The sequence below is a fragment of the Cyprinus carpio genome, chromosome B12 (assembly GCF_018340385.1).
Source record: "Cyprinus carpio isolate SPL01 chromosome B12, ASM1834038v1, whole genome shotgun sequence".
Lineage (NCBI taxonomy): Eukaryota > Metazoa > Chordata > Actinopteri > Cypriniformes > Cyprinidae > Cyprinus > Cyprinus carpio.
Genome location: NC_056608.1, coordinates 10,263,727 through 10,282,961, shown reverse-complemented (window position 1 = coordinate 10,282,961; position 19,235 = coordinate 10,263,727). Strand labels below are relative to the sequence as shown.

The following is a 19,235-nucleotide window of genomic DNA, read 5'->3' as shown; positions in this document are numbered from 1 at the left end:
GGATAGTAAGAAAGTAATAAAAATATTAAATGAAAAAGTACTAGTTTGAATGAATTGATATAAAATATATATTTTGATATTATTTTTATATTTTGATATGAAATATAAGTGGAATAAATATTCATATATAATGAATAAAATACTAGTATGTAATGACAGATGCAGCATCTCTCTTGTCATGTTTGTGAATATGTAGTAAAAGCATTGATTTTTGTATGAAAAGAAAGAAATTAAATGATAACAGTAGCCACAACAGTAAAACAATTTCCATAATTAACACATTTATTAGATATTTACAAAATAGTTTATTGACAAATGAAGTTAGCTCTTCACATGGTAACTCAAAACCAATATAAAAACTTCTTAGTGACATTTTTCAGCCAGTAATATGATTTCTTCATTCCTTAGGAGGCATAAGTAAATCAAGGATTTCTCTATGACCAACATCAAATGTTATACCATAAGAAATACACTTAAAATTTGTGTAGTGATACAGTTTGAGATTCATATGATTGCCTGAACACTGAATAAACTTAAGTTTAAAGGACTTTAAGTATGGAATTAAACGTACTCACTCAGATCACATACATAAGACAAGTTTGTCAGGAGATTAATGAGGAATATTAGCAAGGAAAAATAGCATCTAATTATCTAAAATGAGATGATTTATAAAGACACAATTTAGCTCTAAAAAATGTATAATTCAACTGTAATGGCGCTTCAGCATTTATAATTTAGAACATGCTTCCTGAAAACTAGGCAACAAACAAACTGTCTGTTTGGGACAGACAGAATACATTTATGAAAGGAGAGAAAGGTTTTAATACAATTGAACATATATAGCGAAATGAAATGAACATGCGCTGACATACCATCCAAGCGTTATGCTGGTTTACAAGAACAAAACTTGATAGAAAGGCAATTTGACTACATTAGATGGAGCGATCCATCCAAGAACAAGGAAATGACACACCTGTTCAGAAATTGCTTACATGCTTTGCATTGGCTCAGTTAAAATACAATGTACCGACATGCATTCAGTCTGCTGTGGCATAGGTAAAGCAATACCCCCGCAAAGAAGAAAAAGAAAACACCTCAAATATACTGTTAAGGATTAATGTATACAATGACATCTGGATTTAGCATTAGCAACAATACAGAGGATACAGAGATAAAGCCTTGTCTCTATCAGTAAAAGGCACCCCGTAACACTTGGAAGTTACTTTTGTGGCTCAGAGAGATGTTGGGGTGCCATTGTGCTTAATCCAGACATCCAAAGACAAAATGGCACCCCACTGCATAAGGCAATTCTAAGGACTGAGCAGAAGAAGTAAAGCATGAATCAACAGACAGAAGGAACAGATGTAGAGGCAGTGTGCTTAATGTGCTGTTACAGATCTTACCAGCAGTTAGAAGACACTTTAATGTCAGCACAGGTCTGTTGTTTAGCATGTAGTAGGTTCAGTACACTCACAATAGGTAATTCTTTTTGACACAATCCTCTAAAAGTAATTGCATCATGATAATATTCCTCATATTACCTCATTTTAGGAGTTTTGGTCTTGCTTGCATTTATCATGATCAACACAATGTATTAGTGCCGTTAAAAATAAAGGATTAAATGAACGTTTTAGTTCATATTTACAGTGTTGAGGAGGCAAAATGAGAAAATTAAATTGGTACAAATATAATTGCTGTCATGCTGTGTTGCTCAAAGGGAGGGAAAGGCAATACATTTTTCTCTAAGAAGTGCTTGTGTTTCTGATCTTACATATTTAAACAGATTATAGTGACTTGGAATTTCTGATTCCAGCTTTAGGAGCACATGTTTAACATACATCTGGTTCTGAAAAACAACCTAGAGAGTTCACAGTCAGACCCAGCTATCCAGTATTAATACAGAGAGTTAAAAGGTGTTTAGGCATCTCAAGTTGATACATGTGGAAAAAAGGCAAAATATTTTCAGTAATAGATGATGTTTAAGCTGAAAATGTTTAGAAGGATGAAGGTGTTTGTGAGGAGATTTGACTAAATATATGTCTTGGTTAGCTGTCTCAAATGAAATGTAACATACTACAGTGTATATACGCAGGGTAAACTGTTAACACATTCAGATCAGAGAAATCTCAGCATTTGGGACTGCAAAACCAAATATAAATCATTATCAGGGGAAGAAAGGACTTCTCCATCTGAAGAAGATATTCTTTTCCAGTCAATATAGACAATTTGGTCCCAACACAATCAGTGTCAGCTCAGGTGCATATGTTCTCTGTTCATTACTCAGACCAGTTAAAAGGAGGTAAAGATATCTTGGAAACAGCTACTCAGGCCAACAATCCACTAATCATACAAGGCCCAAATGTAGATAAAACAAGTCTACCTGACAACATTTTGCTAATTCTGTAAAAGTGTTTAAATATAAGCTTTATCTAATTGAAAAGTACTGAAATTCAACTGGTGTTTGATGTATTATTGTAAAAAAATAAATTAATAAAAAAAAATATGATTTTGGACTCGTGCTTAAGTGTCCAAAATTACTTTACGTTTAATAATACAACTTAGCATTTTTAATGTAATACAGATATTATAAATGCTTGTATGTGACTAGAACCGGGAGAGCAAAGTCTTGCATAAATGGGTTGCTCTCACAGACTGCTCATCTATGCGTAAATATAAATCTGATTTGTGGTTTAAAGCATGATTTGTTTAGAGGGGATTGGGGAAGGCTGTTTTTACACAGCAGGCCTAATACACATAATACTCACCTCCAAACTCTTTTAATATGTTACAGTTGTTTTCATAAAGCTCACAAACAGGGAGAAGAGGGAGTACACAAGCATTAGTGTCCTAAATCATCTTTCAATCAAATCATCAATACATGGGAAAGGCAAAGATGTGCTGGGATTATGGCAACGGTGACAAGGAACAGTTAGAATGAGGTGCAGCTTACGGTGCACTTTTGCATCATAACCTCTTGATCACCTGCTCCTGCCACGAGCATAGAAGGGCCAGCATGTAGATGATTTGAAGGGAAATGGAAACTCGTCACATTATTAAATGGCTTTTCCTTATTAGGGGATGTGGCTTTCCTGAAATCTTACAGCAGCTTCTGGTTTAAAGGTTGGCGTTTCCTCAGTGTCTCAGGAGTCTTCAGTCATCTTCAGTAGCTCTAGGAAGGCACCAACAGCTCCAAAATAACCCTGCAGTTAAAAACCAGAGCATTTCATTATATTATATTTAAATAAATATATTTAAATGATAAATATAATTTCATGTGATATAATGGTATTTGTTGAGGCCTAATGAGAAATCTGTGACTGATATTATGCATTAAAAAAAAAAAAATTACTTAATTTCACACACACACACACACACACAAGTATGTATGTATGTATGTATGTATGTGCGTATGTGTATATATATATATATATATATATATATATATATATATATATATATATATATATATATTATATAATATATATATATATATCTATATATATATATATATATAGAAAACAGTCATTTTAAACTGTAATAATATTTCACAATATTATTATTTTTTCTGTATTTTTTATCTAATAAATGCAGCCTTGGTGAGCATAAAACATAATAATAAAAAAAAAATCTTACCAACCCCAAACCTTTAAATGAATATAAAATCTCTTAAGAGATGTACACTTTTTTTTTAAATCTTAAATCGTTTTTAATTTACATAAGACTTTCTAATTAATATTTTCTGATAAATAAGTTGACAACAGAAATCAACATTATCCATTGACAGATCTGAGGGTACATTTCGGAACTGACACAAGGGGGAGCTAAAAATCCTGTTAATCTGCAAAGAGGTCATGCAGTGACAGCCGCTGACCATCACAGGGTATAAAAACATGTATCAGGCATGTGATCAGCTAGAGACAAAAAAGAAGGAAAATCTGACCATGCCCACAAGTCACGCCCCCAGCACTCACTATTAAAAATATATATTTTAGCACATTAAAGATATATCTTATATTGTAAAAATACATACTGTCCTGTAAAAAATAAAAAGCAGCATTTTATAATCATGACAACAATATAATATATTATAATAAAGTACTATAATATATTATAGTAAAGTATATAGAATTGTTATTATTATTAAAGTACCTGCCAAAAATTTGGAAACATTACAATTATTAATGATTTTGAAATAACTATATTCTGCTCATCATGGCTGAATTTATTTGATCAAAATAAAGTAAAAAAATAAAAATAAAAAATAAATAAAAAAACAGAAATATTGTGAAATATTACAAATACAAAAAGGTTTTCAATTTTAATACATTATAAAATGTAATATTATTCCTGTGATGCAAAGCAGAATTTTCTTCATCATTACTCCAGTTTTCAGTGTCACATGATCTTTTAGAAATCATCAATTTATTTAACTCTCAAGAAACATTTCTGATTATTATCAATGTTGAAAACAATTTTGCTGCTTCATATTTTGTGTGGAAATGATGATGCACTTTATTTTTCAGGGTTTTTTTTTTTATAAATATAAAGTTTAATGAACAGCATTTATTTGCATTCATCAAATATATTAATTAAATTTTGTTAATGCATTTATTAATAGAAATCATTTTAAATGTCTTTACTCACTTTGGTCACTTTCATGCATGATGAATAAAAATTATTAATTTCTCTCTTTTTTAAATCTTATACAAATGTTTGAGTGGTAACATTGTTTCCACAAAAATATTAAGAGCAAAACTGTTTCTAATATTTATAATAATGAGAAATTTTTCTTGAGCAGCAAATCAGCATATTAGAATGATTTCTGAAGGATTATGTGACACTCAAACTTTGTGAACAACAACAGATTTATAACCATTTCTAATGATGAATGTTGCGTTCCCAAATGCAAATTAAAGCGGCTTAAACCAAGCGCAGCACTAACAGTGAATCACAACTAAAAACAGTACTGTAACAGCAGACATGTAGCGCATCACATTCAGGGGCGGATTTTGTGAACTGGGGGCCCCAGGCAAATATAGGAATGGGGCCCTATACATTTGCACACATTTACTGTACCTAGATCAACCTTGAGGTTGCTTTTTTGATGTGATGCTTGCTGCTGCACAATGGTGCCACATTGTTGTGTCCAATGTTCTCTTACATTTTTATGTACATGTTATTAATTGGATTCTTTCATTTACATTTACATTTATTCCATTTAGCAGACACTTTTATTATTTCATGTTGTAGACCCACGAAATAGCAATTGATTTACCACTGAGATACAAGTTTAAAAAAATAAAAAAAATAAAATGATAAACCTCACAATTTGAACCTTTAAACCATTTTTTTTTTTTTAAGAAAAGGGATGAGTCTCAGAAGTATAAATTATTATATTATTTAAAACGGACTTATGTGGGTGAATTTTCGCATTGGTCTGAACAAAAACTGCAGACTGGATTATTGAAAATGCACATTCATTCTCTGCCAGTAGGAGGTGCTTTGGAACGTCAGAAATATAGTGGTTTCCACCCGTTAAAGGCTGTAAACAAAGCAGGGGCTCAGCTCATAAATGATATACTTTATCAGGAAAAAATGCAAATGATACATTGATACATCTGACTATTTCTGTTGTCAGACAACAGGATGAATATGGAATAGTGACTGAAACGCGACCCATTAAGACTAACCAGCTCTCCCTTCCAAGATGTTAATCTGCACAAAAATCCTGATTTATAATCATGCTGTCGTCTGATAAAAACAAATAAGCTACACATGAGATAAAGCCAGTAGCTGTGCTGTGATTTCGGCTATACTTGCATGTAAAATTAGAGAAGCAACATACCCTTTCAGAAACTGAAAGCGGCAGCTCCTTTCACCCGCTCGCTGAACAGAGCAGAAGCAGAACGAGAGAGAGATGTGTGCGCATGCGCTGGGAAAGAGAGACCTTGCGCTTGTGCAGCAGTCAGCTTCAGATGCCTAATATTTTCATTTGCTACAAGCAAGATACACAAGAAGCACATTCAACTCGGACACGCAGGTGGTTGCCGTGGTAATAAACACCGTACACAACAACCATTCACGTATCCCCACTTAAAGCACATCTCGTATATGACATTAAAGCATTTTAGGGGGCCCTTGGCTTTTGGGGGCCCAAGGCAGTCGCCTACCTTTGCCTAATGGGTAAGTCCGCCCCTGGTCACACTACAGCCTATTATGTAATTACAGCACAAGCGCTGTGAATTTTATGACAGCACTACCAATGTCAAATTCTCACCGCCATTCATATGTCAATTCTCACACCACGTTTCAGCGCTTCTGATTCTGCCATTTCATAAAAAGTCACCGGAACGCTTGAGTAACTGTCGTTTCAAGCGCGCTGATTCTGCTTGCGTTTGGCGCTTTGAATCATTTGAACGCTTTGAACTGTCCTGTAGATGGCGCCACAAGCCCGTGCAGCGTTCTCAGGACCATTCTGTCCGCGATGTTTCTTTTTGCAGTATATTAGGTAATAGCTTAAGGCCATTTACACAATTTCAATTATCAATCAGTAACAAACCTACACAACCCCCCCCCCCCCCTCCCCCCCACCCCCCCCCCCCCCCCCCCCCCCCCCGCCCCCCCCCCCCCCCCCCCCCCCCCCCCCCGAAAAAACCTCAGATCTACGCAAATCACATGGGTCTACCCTCAGAGGTCGGAATATACAGAAAAAAAAAAAATCACATCCCTGAAGTATAAGCAGTACTTGCACCTTGTTTACTTTTAACTACATTTAAACATTTATAATTTATTATAGACGCATAAATAACGCGAATTTAGCGCAAGAGGCCGATTTATCTATTGTATTTTTTTTTTAATAAATCATCATTCAACAGGTGCTCATTTTCATCTTTCTCCCTAATATTTACATCCTCACATTCATCTTTAGAAACACCTCGTATAATAACACACCATACTCATTTCTGGTACCGTCTATATTTTTGTATGAAAGTTAACTGAAAGCTACAAAAACAAAATTTTGATTTCATTGGCTGTCTAAAAACACCTAATTGTAACTTTGTTAATATTGCCACCATTTAGAAAAATGTGTATTAAAACATTAATGACATGAGTGTGTTTATTGGCTGATTCCAATAATTTTAAAATATACTTTAACATACACTTGCTTGGCTGATATATTGATTGACCACTATAAAGAATGTTATGGTGTAAGTCCAAGATGGACAAACATAATTAATGCAACTGATTCCAGCATTGGCAAGGAATTACAAGTGATAAAAAAAGGAAAAAGACTTACTTCATGTTCTAAGAAAAGGGCTTTCAGTTGTCCATTAGACCAGAAGTCCATGGCATAGGCTAGCAGCTTAGTTGATACTGTGTTGATCCGAAGGAAATTCCCAACAAAAACCACTTTATCAATATTCTGAAGAAAATGAAAAAACAGACAGTCAGAATAAACAGTAATATTGCTCTATTTTATTTCTGAAGAAGAGAAAATATCTACATTCCACTTGTTCTTGACTTTTAAACCAGAGCATTTTAACAAAAAAAAAAAAAAAAAAAAAAAAAACATTTATCCATCTTGTGGCTGTTCAGTGTGCTGTGATAGCCCTGTACAATGCTGCTTGATCTCCATGCCACAAGACAACACTGTAAAGAAGCTCAGAGCACACAGAGTTCAAGGTCATCTTAAGCACCACGGACTTGGTCTTAATAGTATATTGTTTATTTCACAGGGTAATGGCAACTGAATTTATCTTATGTATTCTAAATAAAAATCCATTCTGAATAGAAACCGTAAAAACCATTCTTAAACAGAACAGATGAGCTTTTGGATTAAGAGAAAATGTTTTCAAACCTCGTTCACTGCACACATGCGGGCGATGGAACCAATGTTGTTTGTGATGGTGACAAGAGTGGCCCTGGCCAGGTCCTCTTTACTTATACTGTCACATTTCAAATTGAAAATCAAAAAAAAAAAACACAAAAAAAAAAACACTTGAAGATCGTCTTTCAAACATAATTTTTACATAGAAAATTATGGCAAATCTGTCTATACCTGGATGCAACGGCGGAACCCTGGAGACCGAAGCGTTCGTAATCGCCTCCATAGATGTCCTTCACTAGTTTGTCCACATTTGTGCTGTCCCCTTTAGCTGCCATCTCTAAGGCCTCCTCAAATGTCTCACAGCCAGTCAGCAAACAACACAGGCCAAGAAACGTACCACCTCCTAAACTGAATCACAACCAATGAAGCACATGAATGGCGGTGTATTTAATTTTTTTTGCATTACTTTAGGTAGATTACAAATCTTGTTTCTACAACATATTTGACATATTTAAAAAATTACATAAAAAATAAGTAATAAACAAAAAATACTTTACAATTACAGTAATATACAACTTTATACTATAAACACCCATCTGCAGCCCAAAGATCGAGGCGGGGCTACACCTCCACAAACCAAGCTTTGGTAAGGACTTCACACATGACCTGAAACAAAATTAGACAATGTGGCCACAAACCAAGAATTTCTTTTCCTTAGTTTAAGTTAAAATGTGGCCACATTGTATTAATTAGTTCACTCATTGTAATTTAGTTGTAAAAAATAAGGCTTAAAATGACTGATTTTGCTGTGGCTTTTCTCAAAATTTGCGGTGATATTTGTGGCATTTCTTATTGTTTTAAAGTGAAAATATACCACAGACAACATTCTTCTAACACTGTTATAACTTTTCTGACTTTGAGAACCACTGTAGGACTCCAGACTAACGTTTGATGACACCAACACTGGTGCCATTAAGTTGTACAGATGGTGGCACCAGCACCTGACAGTAAAGCACTCACCCTAATCGCACATGTACATCTCGGAGACATCTATTTAATGTCTGCATTTACATATGCAAGATGCCTTTTTAAGAGTGCTTGTTCATCTGCAGTACATCTCTTAAGATGTTTCCTGTCAGATGTCAAATAGACATTTATTAGAATGCATGTAAAACTGCTTCTGAAACATTTATCAGAGTACACAGCAGATGATTCACAGATCTTTAGCAGATGTCTTACAGATGTAATAAATATATTACATCTGAAAAAATGTATTTTTATTACTGTCATTCATTATGTCTAAATATAATTTAATGAATACAAATATATATATATATATATATATATATATATATATATATATATATATATATATATATATATATATATATATATATATATATATATATATAGATATATCAGGGAGTGGAAATGGCCTATAAGTACTTCTCTGCAGCCATCTACTAGTGGTAATTTAATATCTTTTTTATTTTTAAATAAATGTTTGCTTTCCTACATTATGAAACTTTTTGTTTTATACATGGGGGAAACCTATGAAGGATGAACAAATATCGTCACATTAAAAATAACTTTCTAATTCGGTAGTCGTAAAGCTTTGAACTGCTGGGAAAAGTTGTGTGAAGCATTTAAAAACACTCGAAAAACAGACCATTTCTGCCACAAGTTGTTCCTGTAGTTTTACTATGTTAAATCAATGTTGAACGGTGGTGGAGATTTGTGTTTATTGAACAATGTTTTTCCTGGTTTCCACATCAGTGGCGTTTATTCTGATATCTGTAGCTTTAACAGAATTCTACGCCGAATTTGAAGGCTTCTCACAAGATTTAACATAGATGTTGATTCTGTGGCGAATTTGACTGCTTTCTTCACACTGTATCTCCCAGTGCTGTGTATAGCAGGGTCACGTGATCGAGATCAGCCCACGGCTCCGGCTCGAGCAGATAAACGGGCTGTGCTGTGTAGCCCAAACTAGTAGCGCGGTTCATTCCGCTTTTGGTTCGTTTATCCAATGTAGCTCTTGCAAATTGGTCATGATGAGAACGCAAGACTGTTTATTCCATTTTTGGAACTGAGAAACAACCTTTCTTTGACTGAATGTGCATTGCGATGATGTCACGGCATGCGTCTAAGCCCAAATTCTGTGGAAAACTTGTGGCAATTACGAAAATGTGTGAGCTTTTGAGAAAATTGTGGAGTTTGCTTGATTTTGCGATAAATTCAGCGATTGCAAATCCTGGAGGGACTGAAAAGGGGAACAATTTAGTATGCGATTTAACTAAAATGACAAAAGTCGTGGCAACAAATTTTTAATTCATGGCCATGATATCTTGTTTTTTTTTCCCACTGCATGTCATGTGCAGGACTCCGTACTTTTCCAATTCTCTTCTGCGTGAATAAATCATCAGGTTTGAGCAATATCTGTGGTTCTTTGATAACATATCTGATAAATGTGTCGTCTGGTTAGTAAAAAGCATATCTGCCACTGTAGTAACCATATCTTCTTTCTTTACTTTTGTGAGTGATATATACAAGCAAGGATGAAAGGCATAAACCTGAAATTAACCTGTTTGCTTAACTACAAGAAAAAACATGATGCCGGAATTCACCTGGTGCCTGTGACTCGCTTGTAATCATCCTTGGAATAGACAGCCAGGATGCTAACCCCCGAGCCAAGGTTTACCAGCAACATAGGGAAGGGGTTCTCCAGGCTAAATGGCCTCTTGACACAGTTTTCAGGGTCAGAGGGATTTTGGAAAAAATAACACTCTGGATGGCCATCGAACCCAACTGAGTCAACGTACAGCAGACCTTGAATAAGACAGTCCAGTTCATCTAGCTTCTGCAGCTCCAAACCAGCCACCTGCGGGAAGAAGCAAATGCACAATCATTAATGTGATAGGCATAGCTAATGTTAGCCATTCATTGTCCTGATAACAGTAACAGGATAAGTGGCAGTAAAAGACATTACAGTATGTCAACAAAACACTAGCCTGCTACGGATCAACATATTTTTTTTACATTCAATCAAATTTAATAAATTCCATTATTATGTCGCCATTAGCATACCGTTCTGAAGTCATCCTCAAACTTGTATGCACCCCCACCCGTGGCACACAGTGTGGTGTGCAGACTGGAGAAGTTTTTGTCTCTGCCCATTTGGATGAAGCGGTGCATGTCTTGTGTGGGGAAACGAATGAAGTGAAGGTTGCCTTTCCGGCCACACATGGTGAGGTTCTTCAACTCCAGGTGAACATCTCGGATACCTGTGTTTCCATAGGCCACGTTGGAGGTCAGATATCGGCGAATGCTCTTCAGGCTCTCCACTTCCTCTTGTTCTTCTTCAGCAGTTATGTCCTTGGGCTCAAAGTAAACCAGCTTTACCAGGGTGCCTCCGATATCCATTCCAAACCATGGAAAAGCTGGAAAAAAAAAATCTCAAGTTTTAGAAAGGGAAATTTTGATATTCTTTCTTGACAAGCATTACCTGCATCTTTCTGCATGGTTCTGATGAATGTGAGAGAAATATGTGTGTAAAATATTATAATGTATATTATAATGTAATAATTAAATGCTTAAAATATATATTTTTTGGCATATTTTAATGAATAAAGAATGAATATGACTGCTTTGGGAGGGGGTGGGGGTGGTATTTTCATCTAATCACACTGCATCTTGTGGGCCCTTTTGTTGCCATGGTAACAGTGGTTTAAAAGAGATTGCCTGGTGATTCTGAGAAACATCCTGTCTTCAAAATAAAAGTTACACATCAGGTTCCCACAATCTATATATATATTATATACAATATAATTTCTAGGTAAAAGCCATTTAGATCTTACTGATACAACCTCAGTATCTTCTGTAATAGTGAATCAGTGAAATATCTTTGCAGCATTTGGGAGAAAAAAAGTTTCTTATGTCATGGATTAGTTAAGGGAGTCTGAGTTTAGATCGGTGATGATAATGTAGCTGGCAGATGCACATGTAGGCGAAAGGTGTGTGTACTTCTTGTCTCAAAGTGCAAAGTACTCCAAAGCCACCAGGAACCCAGTGATTTCACAGCAGTTAATGGACAAAAAGTAAAGTTATGGCAGTTTACAGCCAACAACCCAAAATGTAGTAACGCAATGGAATATAAATTTAAGATAGACTTATATTAATATTCAAAAACAACATCTAAAACTATAAATACTATAACTTTAAATATCGGATTCTGGAAAGTGCAATTGCTGTTACTTCAAGTACTTGACTGTCAGTAGACAGTAAAAAGATGCCGAATAATTCATACCAACCAAACGGAATCACGTTTTATGTCGTGTCTTTTATTGATTTAATAATATTACGCAGGACCTTACCTGATTTCTTGGCAATTAATTTCATACTTTGTAGTTGAGACAGAAAGGATAATGAAGACAGCAATATGAAGCACACAGCGATCTAATCAATATATGTATATAACATTCAAATGCTGCTGGCAGAAGAATAAACGTCCTTATATCACTTGGCAGATGTAAATAGTAAATTTTATGTTAAATACACAAGTACTGTAAAGACTGCCAGTTCGATTTCCCCACACCTTTATGTGATCCTTTCCTCTCATTGGATGAAATCGCATGTCCTTCATATCTGGCGTGTTTTGGTCACACCCTCACAGTCTGATCTGGCCAATGAAATCCGCTTAGAGAACATCACATTGATTTCACAACACTAAATAACCCGGTCTTTCAAAACAAATAAACCTCTTAATACAGGCAAGTTTGAAATGTGTTTCCTCTTTCCTCTTTTAAATAGGCCTCTTCTTTCATTTTTTAATTGCGAACAATAGTCAAATAAAGCACAAAAAGAAAACAAAAAAAAGGTTCACTTCCGGGACTTGACACTAAAAAATCTCATCTTTCACGTTCTTGGTACAAATATGAATACGAACGAAATAGAACGACGAATGTAAAAGAAAAGAGAAAAAGATTCTTCGCTATAAACACTGACCAAAAAGTTAAATGGAAATTGTAACATACAGTGATAAGTTATTTCAAATGACGAACGAAAAACGATTGTGTAAGATAATGTCTGTCAAGATTTTATTGTACTGAAGAAAGATAAATAAATAAAAACAAAATGTTTAATGCGCTGAAATCGTTTCTTTAGCTGCTTAAAATTATGGATCTTTTAAAAGAACCAATAACCCTTACCTCTAAAATACCTATTTACAATATGTTGTGATAATTGTCACTGTTCAGTTTAAGTTACAACTGAATACATTAATTAAACACTGAAAACTCGACTTACGCGGTCTGTTCTTCTTTCCCGAATCCACGCGTCTTCGGAGTCTGCAACGCTTTGCAGGCGAACCATTGTTGTGTACATCCTGATGAAGATGGTGGAAATTTTCAATACCATTATGGCCACCGCTACTGTCACTAGCACCCAGACCAGCTCCGTTAGATGAAATACACTCCCCGTTATCGGACTGAATGGTGTGAAATCCGTTTACTAAACCGTTCGTGTAGTGCGTCGTTCCGTTTTGATCGGATGTTTCAGCATTTTCCATTATTTTACGCAGCAAATATGAACGCTCGGAAGACGGACAGATGCGTAACGACTCGACGTTTCGAAGACGCTTCCAAATGTACAATTGTTTTATCAGAGTTTTACATAAATGCTTTAGTGTTATAAAGAGATGAAGACAATAGACAGGTCTTCAACATCTTACTTGAGGTCACTGTCGGTCATTTCTTCTTTACACACTGCATGGCCGTTTCCGAGTCAAACAGCCGGTATATGCGACGTCACTGAGAAAAATGTCTCCACTCCCTCTCGCTGAAACGTCATGGTTTAGAGCCGCCTACTTACATATGCGACTCTGGCTCACAAAAACAGCCAAGAGGGCCAATTTTTGGAAATGGAGATTTATATATCATCTGAAAGCTGAATAAATAAGCTTTCCATTGATGTATGGTTTGTTGGGATAGGGCATCATTTGGTCGAGATACAACTAAAATGAAAACCTGGAATCTGAGGGTGCAAAAATTCTAAATATTGAGAAAATCGCCTTTAAAGTTGCCCAGTTGAAGTTCTTAGCAATGCATATTACTAATCCAAAATTAAGTTTTGATATATTTACGATAGGAAATTTACAAAATGCCTTCATGGAGCTTGATATTAATTCCTAATGATTTTTGGCACAAAATAAAAATGTATAATTTTGACCCATACAATGTACTGTTGGCTATTTCTACAAATATACCCGTGCAACTTATTACTGGTTTTGTGGTCACATATGGCATACTAGGCTACTAACTATTAATGTTTCCTACAGGTAGCCTATTTAAATGCTGACAAAGTTTTCACGTTACCTACGTTTATTTAATAAGTAATATTTAGGCCACCTGGTAAGAAAGTCTTGTTCAAATGCCACTTTAAACTGAATATTGTCTAATTTGCACTACTTACATGGACTTTGGCATAATACCCATCTGACAAAGAAGAGTGTAGATATTCATAAGTACTGAATGAATACACTTTGTCTGTGTTGTTAAACCAGTTATTAAATAAAACTGTAGGAACAATATAACATAATAGCCATATGTGGCTAAGAGGAAAAAACAAACATACAACACTGGCAGACAATGTACACCATTCTAATCAATATGTGAAAAATTGTTTGCCCTATTCAGTTTTTGAATTGATTTCATATTTAGAGCAAGATTCTTTGTCTTCTACAGCAATGTGACGACTGTTAGCCTATTTCTAATGTGTGGGTAGAAAAATTGTTCAAGAGCTAACAAAAAAGCAAGTTTTACATGGACATCAATGTTCTTCACAAACTGAACTAAGTTTACTTATTTATTCTAACATAAGAAAGAAAAACAAGTTTATGATCAACGGAAGCATGCAAACAATGTGTTATTTCAGCTGGCTTATACCTTTTAGGTATTCTCAACTATTGTCTCAAAATAGTTGTAAGTAATATTATACTTTATGTCATTTTGAATTTGTTCATTCACTAAATGCAAAATGCCTCATTCAGCTAATAAATTCAAGTTATTACAGATTTCATGTTCAACAAATTAGTTGTTCTGCAAATTAACACAATAAATTGAGCTATTATTTTGATAATTGGCTATATAGTTTTATAAGCTATTTCACTTGTGAAGTAAACTGTTATCTTTGTTTCTGTTGAGCCTGATAAAGCAAAGATATTCATTACTATGAAAAGGCACTAACACCTGACAACTCTGACAACAAATGTAAAAAGATGAGTTCTTTAAACCACAACACAATAAATAACTAACAATAATGATATATATATAAATATATATATATTTTTTAATGTCATTTCAAGTAATTCACATTTCTTAGTATTTAGTACTTCAGTATTCAGTGCAGATGCAGATGTATACCGAATGGACCTGGTCCTCTAAATGAAATCTTGGGTTGCTCCTTCCAATACTGTATATTCTGCAGTTAATTACAGTAAATATGTGTACTGAGGATGCAAAGACCTGAGAGAAGAACAACTGAACTTTATATTTACCCAAAGCCTTAAAATAAATTTTAAATGATATGAGACATTCTGTTTGTTCTGTCCTGTTAAAAATAATGTAAACACGTCTTTAACCCTATGAAGCATATATTGTCTCATATTTGATACACAATTTTTTAAAGTCCTTTAAATGATTAACATCATCAAAACCTTTCTTAAAAACCTGTTGAACACAATCTTCTACATGCTTTCTGTCAGTTCTTGCCTTCTGATAGTTTATACTTTTTTTTAGAAAGTAAAAGGCCTTTTAGTGTAATTCTAATAATTTATTTTTCAAAGTAAATATAATAAAAACGTTTATATTGTTAATTATATTTCAAGATGTACATTTACTGGACTATTGAAGAAACTTCTACAAATCCATGACTCAATAATTCGTCCTTACGATCAAACTGAAAGAAACATAGATGGATATTTACATACAGAATGATTTTACATAGTTTTATTATTTTAAATCTGACAGTCATTATTATTATTATTATTATTATTATTATTATTATTATTATACTTTGGAAGACATGTTAAATAAAAAGATAAATAAAGCAAAATATAGGCATCAGCATGAAAAGTAAACCTTTAACATTTTGAGTGGCATTGCCTCAAGAGGGCGCTATGAGCGCGATAGAAGTTAACCCGTTTAATCTCAACTCTTTCCCAGACATGAAAATATCCAAATGATGTGTCATTAGTAACCCTTTGAAATAATCAATAATAATAATAATAATTCTTATTATTGTTATTATTATTATTTTTATTCTGAGAAGTGTGTGAAAAAGTGTGTTTTATGGTCGGTTACAATTGTGACCAGTGGAATAATGTGTATACTAAACTAACATATCTCTGCAGTCATGAAAATTGTTATATATCTTAGCCCAGATATTTTTAACTGTTTGATCACATTCTAGGGTTACTATTATGCATAAAAAACATTGTTCAACAATAATAGGAATACTGAGTTAAAAAAACAAACAAAAAAAACAAACAAAAAACAACCACCAAAACCATTTTTCTAAATTGTTACTTTTTTGTAAAATATATCATACAAATTTTATATTCTTCTTAGCTGTTTCCATGTGTTGGAAATTCTGTACAGAAGATGGGTAATAGAGCCCCCTACCGTATAACAATGAAAACATTCTTGGAGCACATGTAGGCGATAGCTCAAATAAATTTAGACTTTTTCTAAGTATAAGTCAAGTATAGGTAAATGTCATTTTTAGTATAGAAGTAGCCTACATAAAATACATTTCTGAAAAGTACATACAAAGTAGAATGAAAGTATATTTTCCTATTTTTAGTTTAAAAGATGTATAATAGCATACTTGAATAAACTTATTTTTTGTAAGGGAAGTTTGAGGTGGGGCCACAATGGATTGGATTTGTCTAGCACATTCCATAATTGCTCAATTGGATTGAGATCTGGGGAATTTGATGGCCCAGGCACAGTGAACTCTTCATTGTCATGTCCCTCAAACCATTCCTGAGCAATTTTTGCAGTGTGGCAGAGTGCATTATCCTGCTGAAAGAGGCCGGTACCATTAGGGACCACCATTGCCATGAAAGGGTGTACATATTCTGCAAAAATCTTTAGGTAGGTGGCATCTGCATAAATACCAGGTTTACCAGCAGAACACCACCCAGCCTGCCTTTTTTTCAATAGTGCATCTGCATCCTTCTGCCACCTCTTCCCAACAACAGCCCTGTCTTGTCAAAAAGTCCTCACTGAGCTATATGCAATTATTTTAGCTCTTAATATATGGCAACCGTAATGTCATCTGTGTCCATTAGCAATGAAATCAATAACATTTTCCACTGGTTTTCTAAAAGTGATTTGTCCAAGAGTGATTTGTTTGGTCTCTGTCCAAAGTGCTAGTTCCCATATTTGTAAAATTCCTGCAAGATGATTCCTGCATAATGTAATAACTGCACATAATGTAATAAATATGACATTATTATTGTAATAAAATGTTCATAATGTAATAATTTTCTCAAAACGTAATAAAATCTTGAGCTCATAATGTAATAATAATTTTTCAATGTAATAACAATTTTTCACACAATGTAATAGGTTATTGAATGATAAATTTTTTACGTTATGAACACACTATGGCAATTTATAATGTAATCACAGTTCATAAGGTAATACCAGCACATAATTTAAACAATTATTATTATGTTTACAATATCATAATTATCTTTCAGTATAATACATTTGAGCACCAAACATAATCATAGTTTTATTAAAAGAAAAATAGGCTTATTAGGCTACATTGTGAACTTTTATTTTTTATAAAAAGCTTACTAATTTTGTGATTATGACATGCTTAATTTTTGCAATATAGGCCTGGTTTCACAGACAGGCCTTAGACTAAGCCAGGATATTAGGCCATAATTCAATTAGGACATTTAAGTAATTTTTATAAATGTGCCTTAGAAAAAAATTAATGGTGTGCATTTTGACACAAAATAAAGGCACTGATATATTTGGGGGGAAGTTGTGGCCTAGTGGTTAGAGAGCTTGACTCCTAACCCTAAGGTTGTGGGTTCGAGTCTCGGGACGCCAATACCACGACTGAGGTGCCCTTGAGCAAGGCACTGAACCCCCAACTTCTCCCCGGGCGCCGCAGCATAAATGGCTGCCCACTGCTCCGTGTATGTGTGTGTGCACTTTGGATGGGTTGAATGCAGAGCCTTGTCTGTTAAACCGGGGGATAGTCATTTAAATGGTTGTTATAAAAACTTGTTTATATTTTACACAAATGTATAGGCCTAATGTATTTATAATTTTGGTGATATGATTAGACGGTTTTATCTTCCTGAGGTAGATGCCATGTAACTGACACATTCTTCACAGGATGTTATACTGATGATTTCCCTGGTTAAAACCGCTTACAGGCACAGAAATGATTATAAGCTGGACTTTATTTTTCAACATATCTTCTGATGTACATCCACATTATAACTTGCATTAAAGTAAATAATTGTTGATTTAACTTCTGGTGCCATTGCCTGAGGCAGATAACACGATCTATCCCAAAGTACATTAAACTTTTATTTGTTTTTTCAAAATTTGTTCATAAAAAATGCCTTCAATTTAAAGGACAAAGAATTTAAAAGTGGCACAACTGAGTTGCTCCTAGCAATAATTTTGATCAATTAAAATATATTTATATGTAACCACTGTCATTGTAATCATACCACTGACATTACCTGAGATGTTAAAGTCCACATGAAATCAAAATGTACAATTTTTTTTAGCGCGCATTGCTAGTCTTAAGGTCAACAACTCTCTGAACTGAAAAAAAATGGTTTGTTTTGGTAATCTTAATTAAAATCTGATAATTTGCTTCCGCTCTGGAATGGCTTGCCTTCTCTGATGACATCAGTTTGACGGCTTGAGCTAAATATGCTGAACCACGCCCCTCCAAACATTAGTCTGCTGTGAGTGAGAGATGAGAGGAGGAGTGCAAAAATAAAACCCTGCCCTTTACTCAATATTCCATTTCAGTTGGAAATACGCCACCACACTGAAATCCAGTCGGCAGCAACTTCCGGTTCACGCAGACTTTAAAGTAGATTTGTCAGCAAACTGCGCTCTTTCAAAGTAGGAACATAATCTAAGTGTTTAAAACATGCAAAGTATGATTGCCAACTGTTCCCATACTTAAGCAACATTCCATATTAAATCTATACAGAAAACAGTTTATCATGTCACGGCCAGTTTAGGGAGCTAATCTCTCTCTCTCTAACAACCCATAACTCTATCTCACACAAAAACACACAAACACACACACACACACACACACACACACATGTTTGTTTTTGTGAAAAGTGGGGACATCCCAT

General features: G+C 34.4%; 1 protein-coding gene across 1 annotated transcript; it reads right to left on the bottom strand.

Annotated features, from left to right (window-relative positions):
* Positions 1-261: 261 nt before the first annotated feature.
* LOC109081885 (pantothenate kinase 3-like) lies at positions 262-13,658 on the bottom strand. The gene is made up of 7 exons (XM_042735272.1): positions 13,133-13,658; positions 10,916-11,268; positions 10,456-10,709; positions 8,040-8,236; positions 7,859-7,971; positions 7,298-7,423; positions 262-3,200 (listed from the first exon to the last, which is right to left on the bottom strand). Exons 1-7 carry the CDS (start codon positions 13,392-13,394, stop codon positions 3,141-3,143), a joined length of 1,365 nt encoding a protein of 454 aa, XP_042591206.1. The 5' UTR covers positions 13,395-13,658; the 3' UTR covers positions 262-3,140.
* Positions 13,659-19,235: the final 5,577 nt, after the last annotated feature.

What these genes read in the sequence shown, in the direction of transcription:
- LOC109081885 (XM_042735272.1), bottom strand. Translation starts at nt 13,394, where the DNA reads ATGGAAAATGCTGAAACATCCGATCAAAACGGAACGACGCACTACACG. An exon ending in GGGAAAGAAGAACAGACCGC is followed by an intron (nt 11,269 to 13,132) that starts GTAAGTCGAGTT and finishes TTTTTTTTCCAG; the next exon opens with CTTTTCCATGGTTTGGAATG. An exon ending in TTGAGGATGACTTCAGAACG is followed by an intron (nt 10,710 to 10,915) that starts GTATGCTAATGG and finishes TTCTTCCCGCAG; the next exon opens with GTGGCTGGTTTGGAGCTGCA.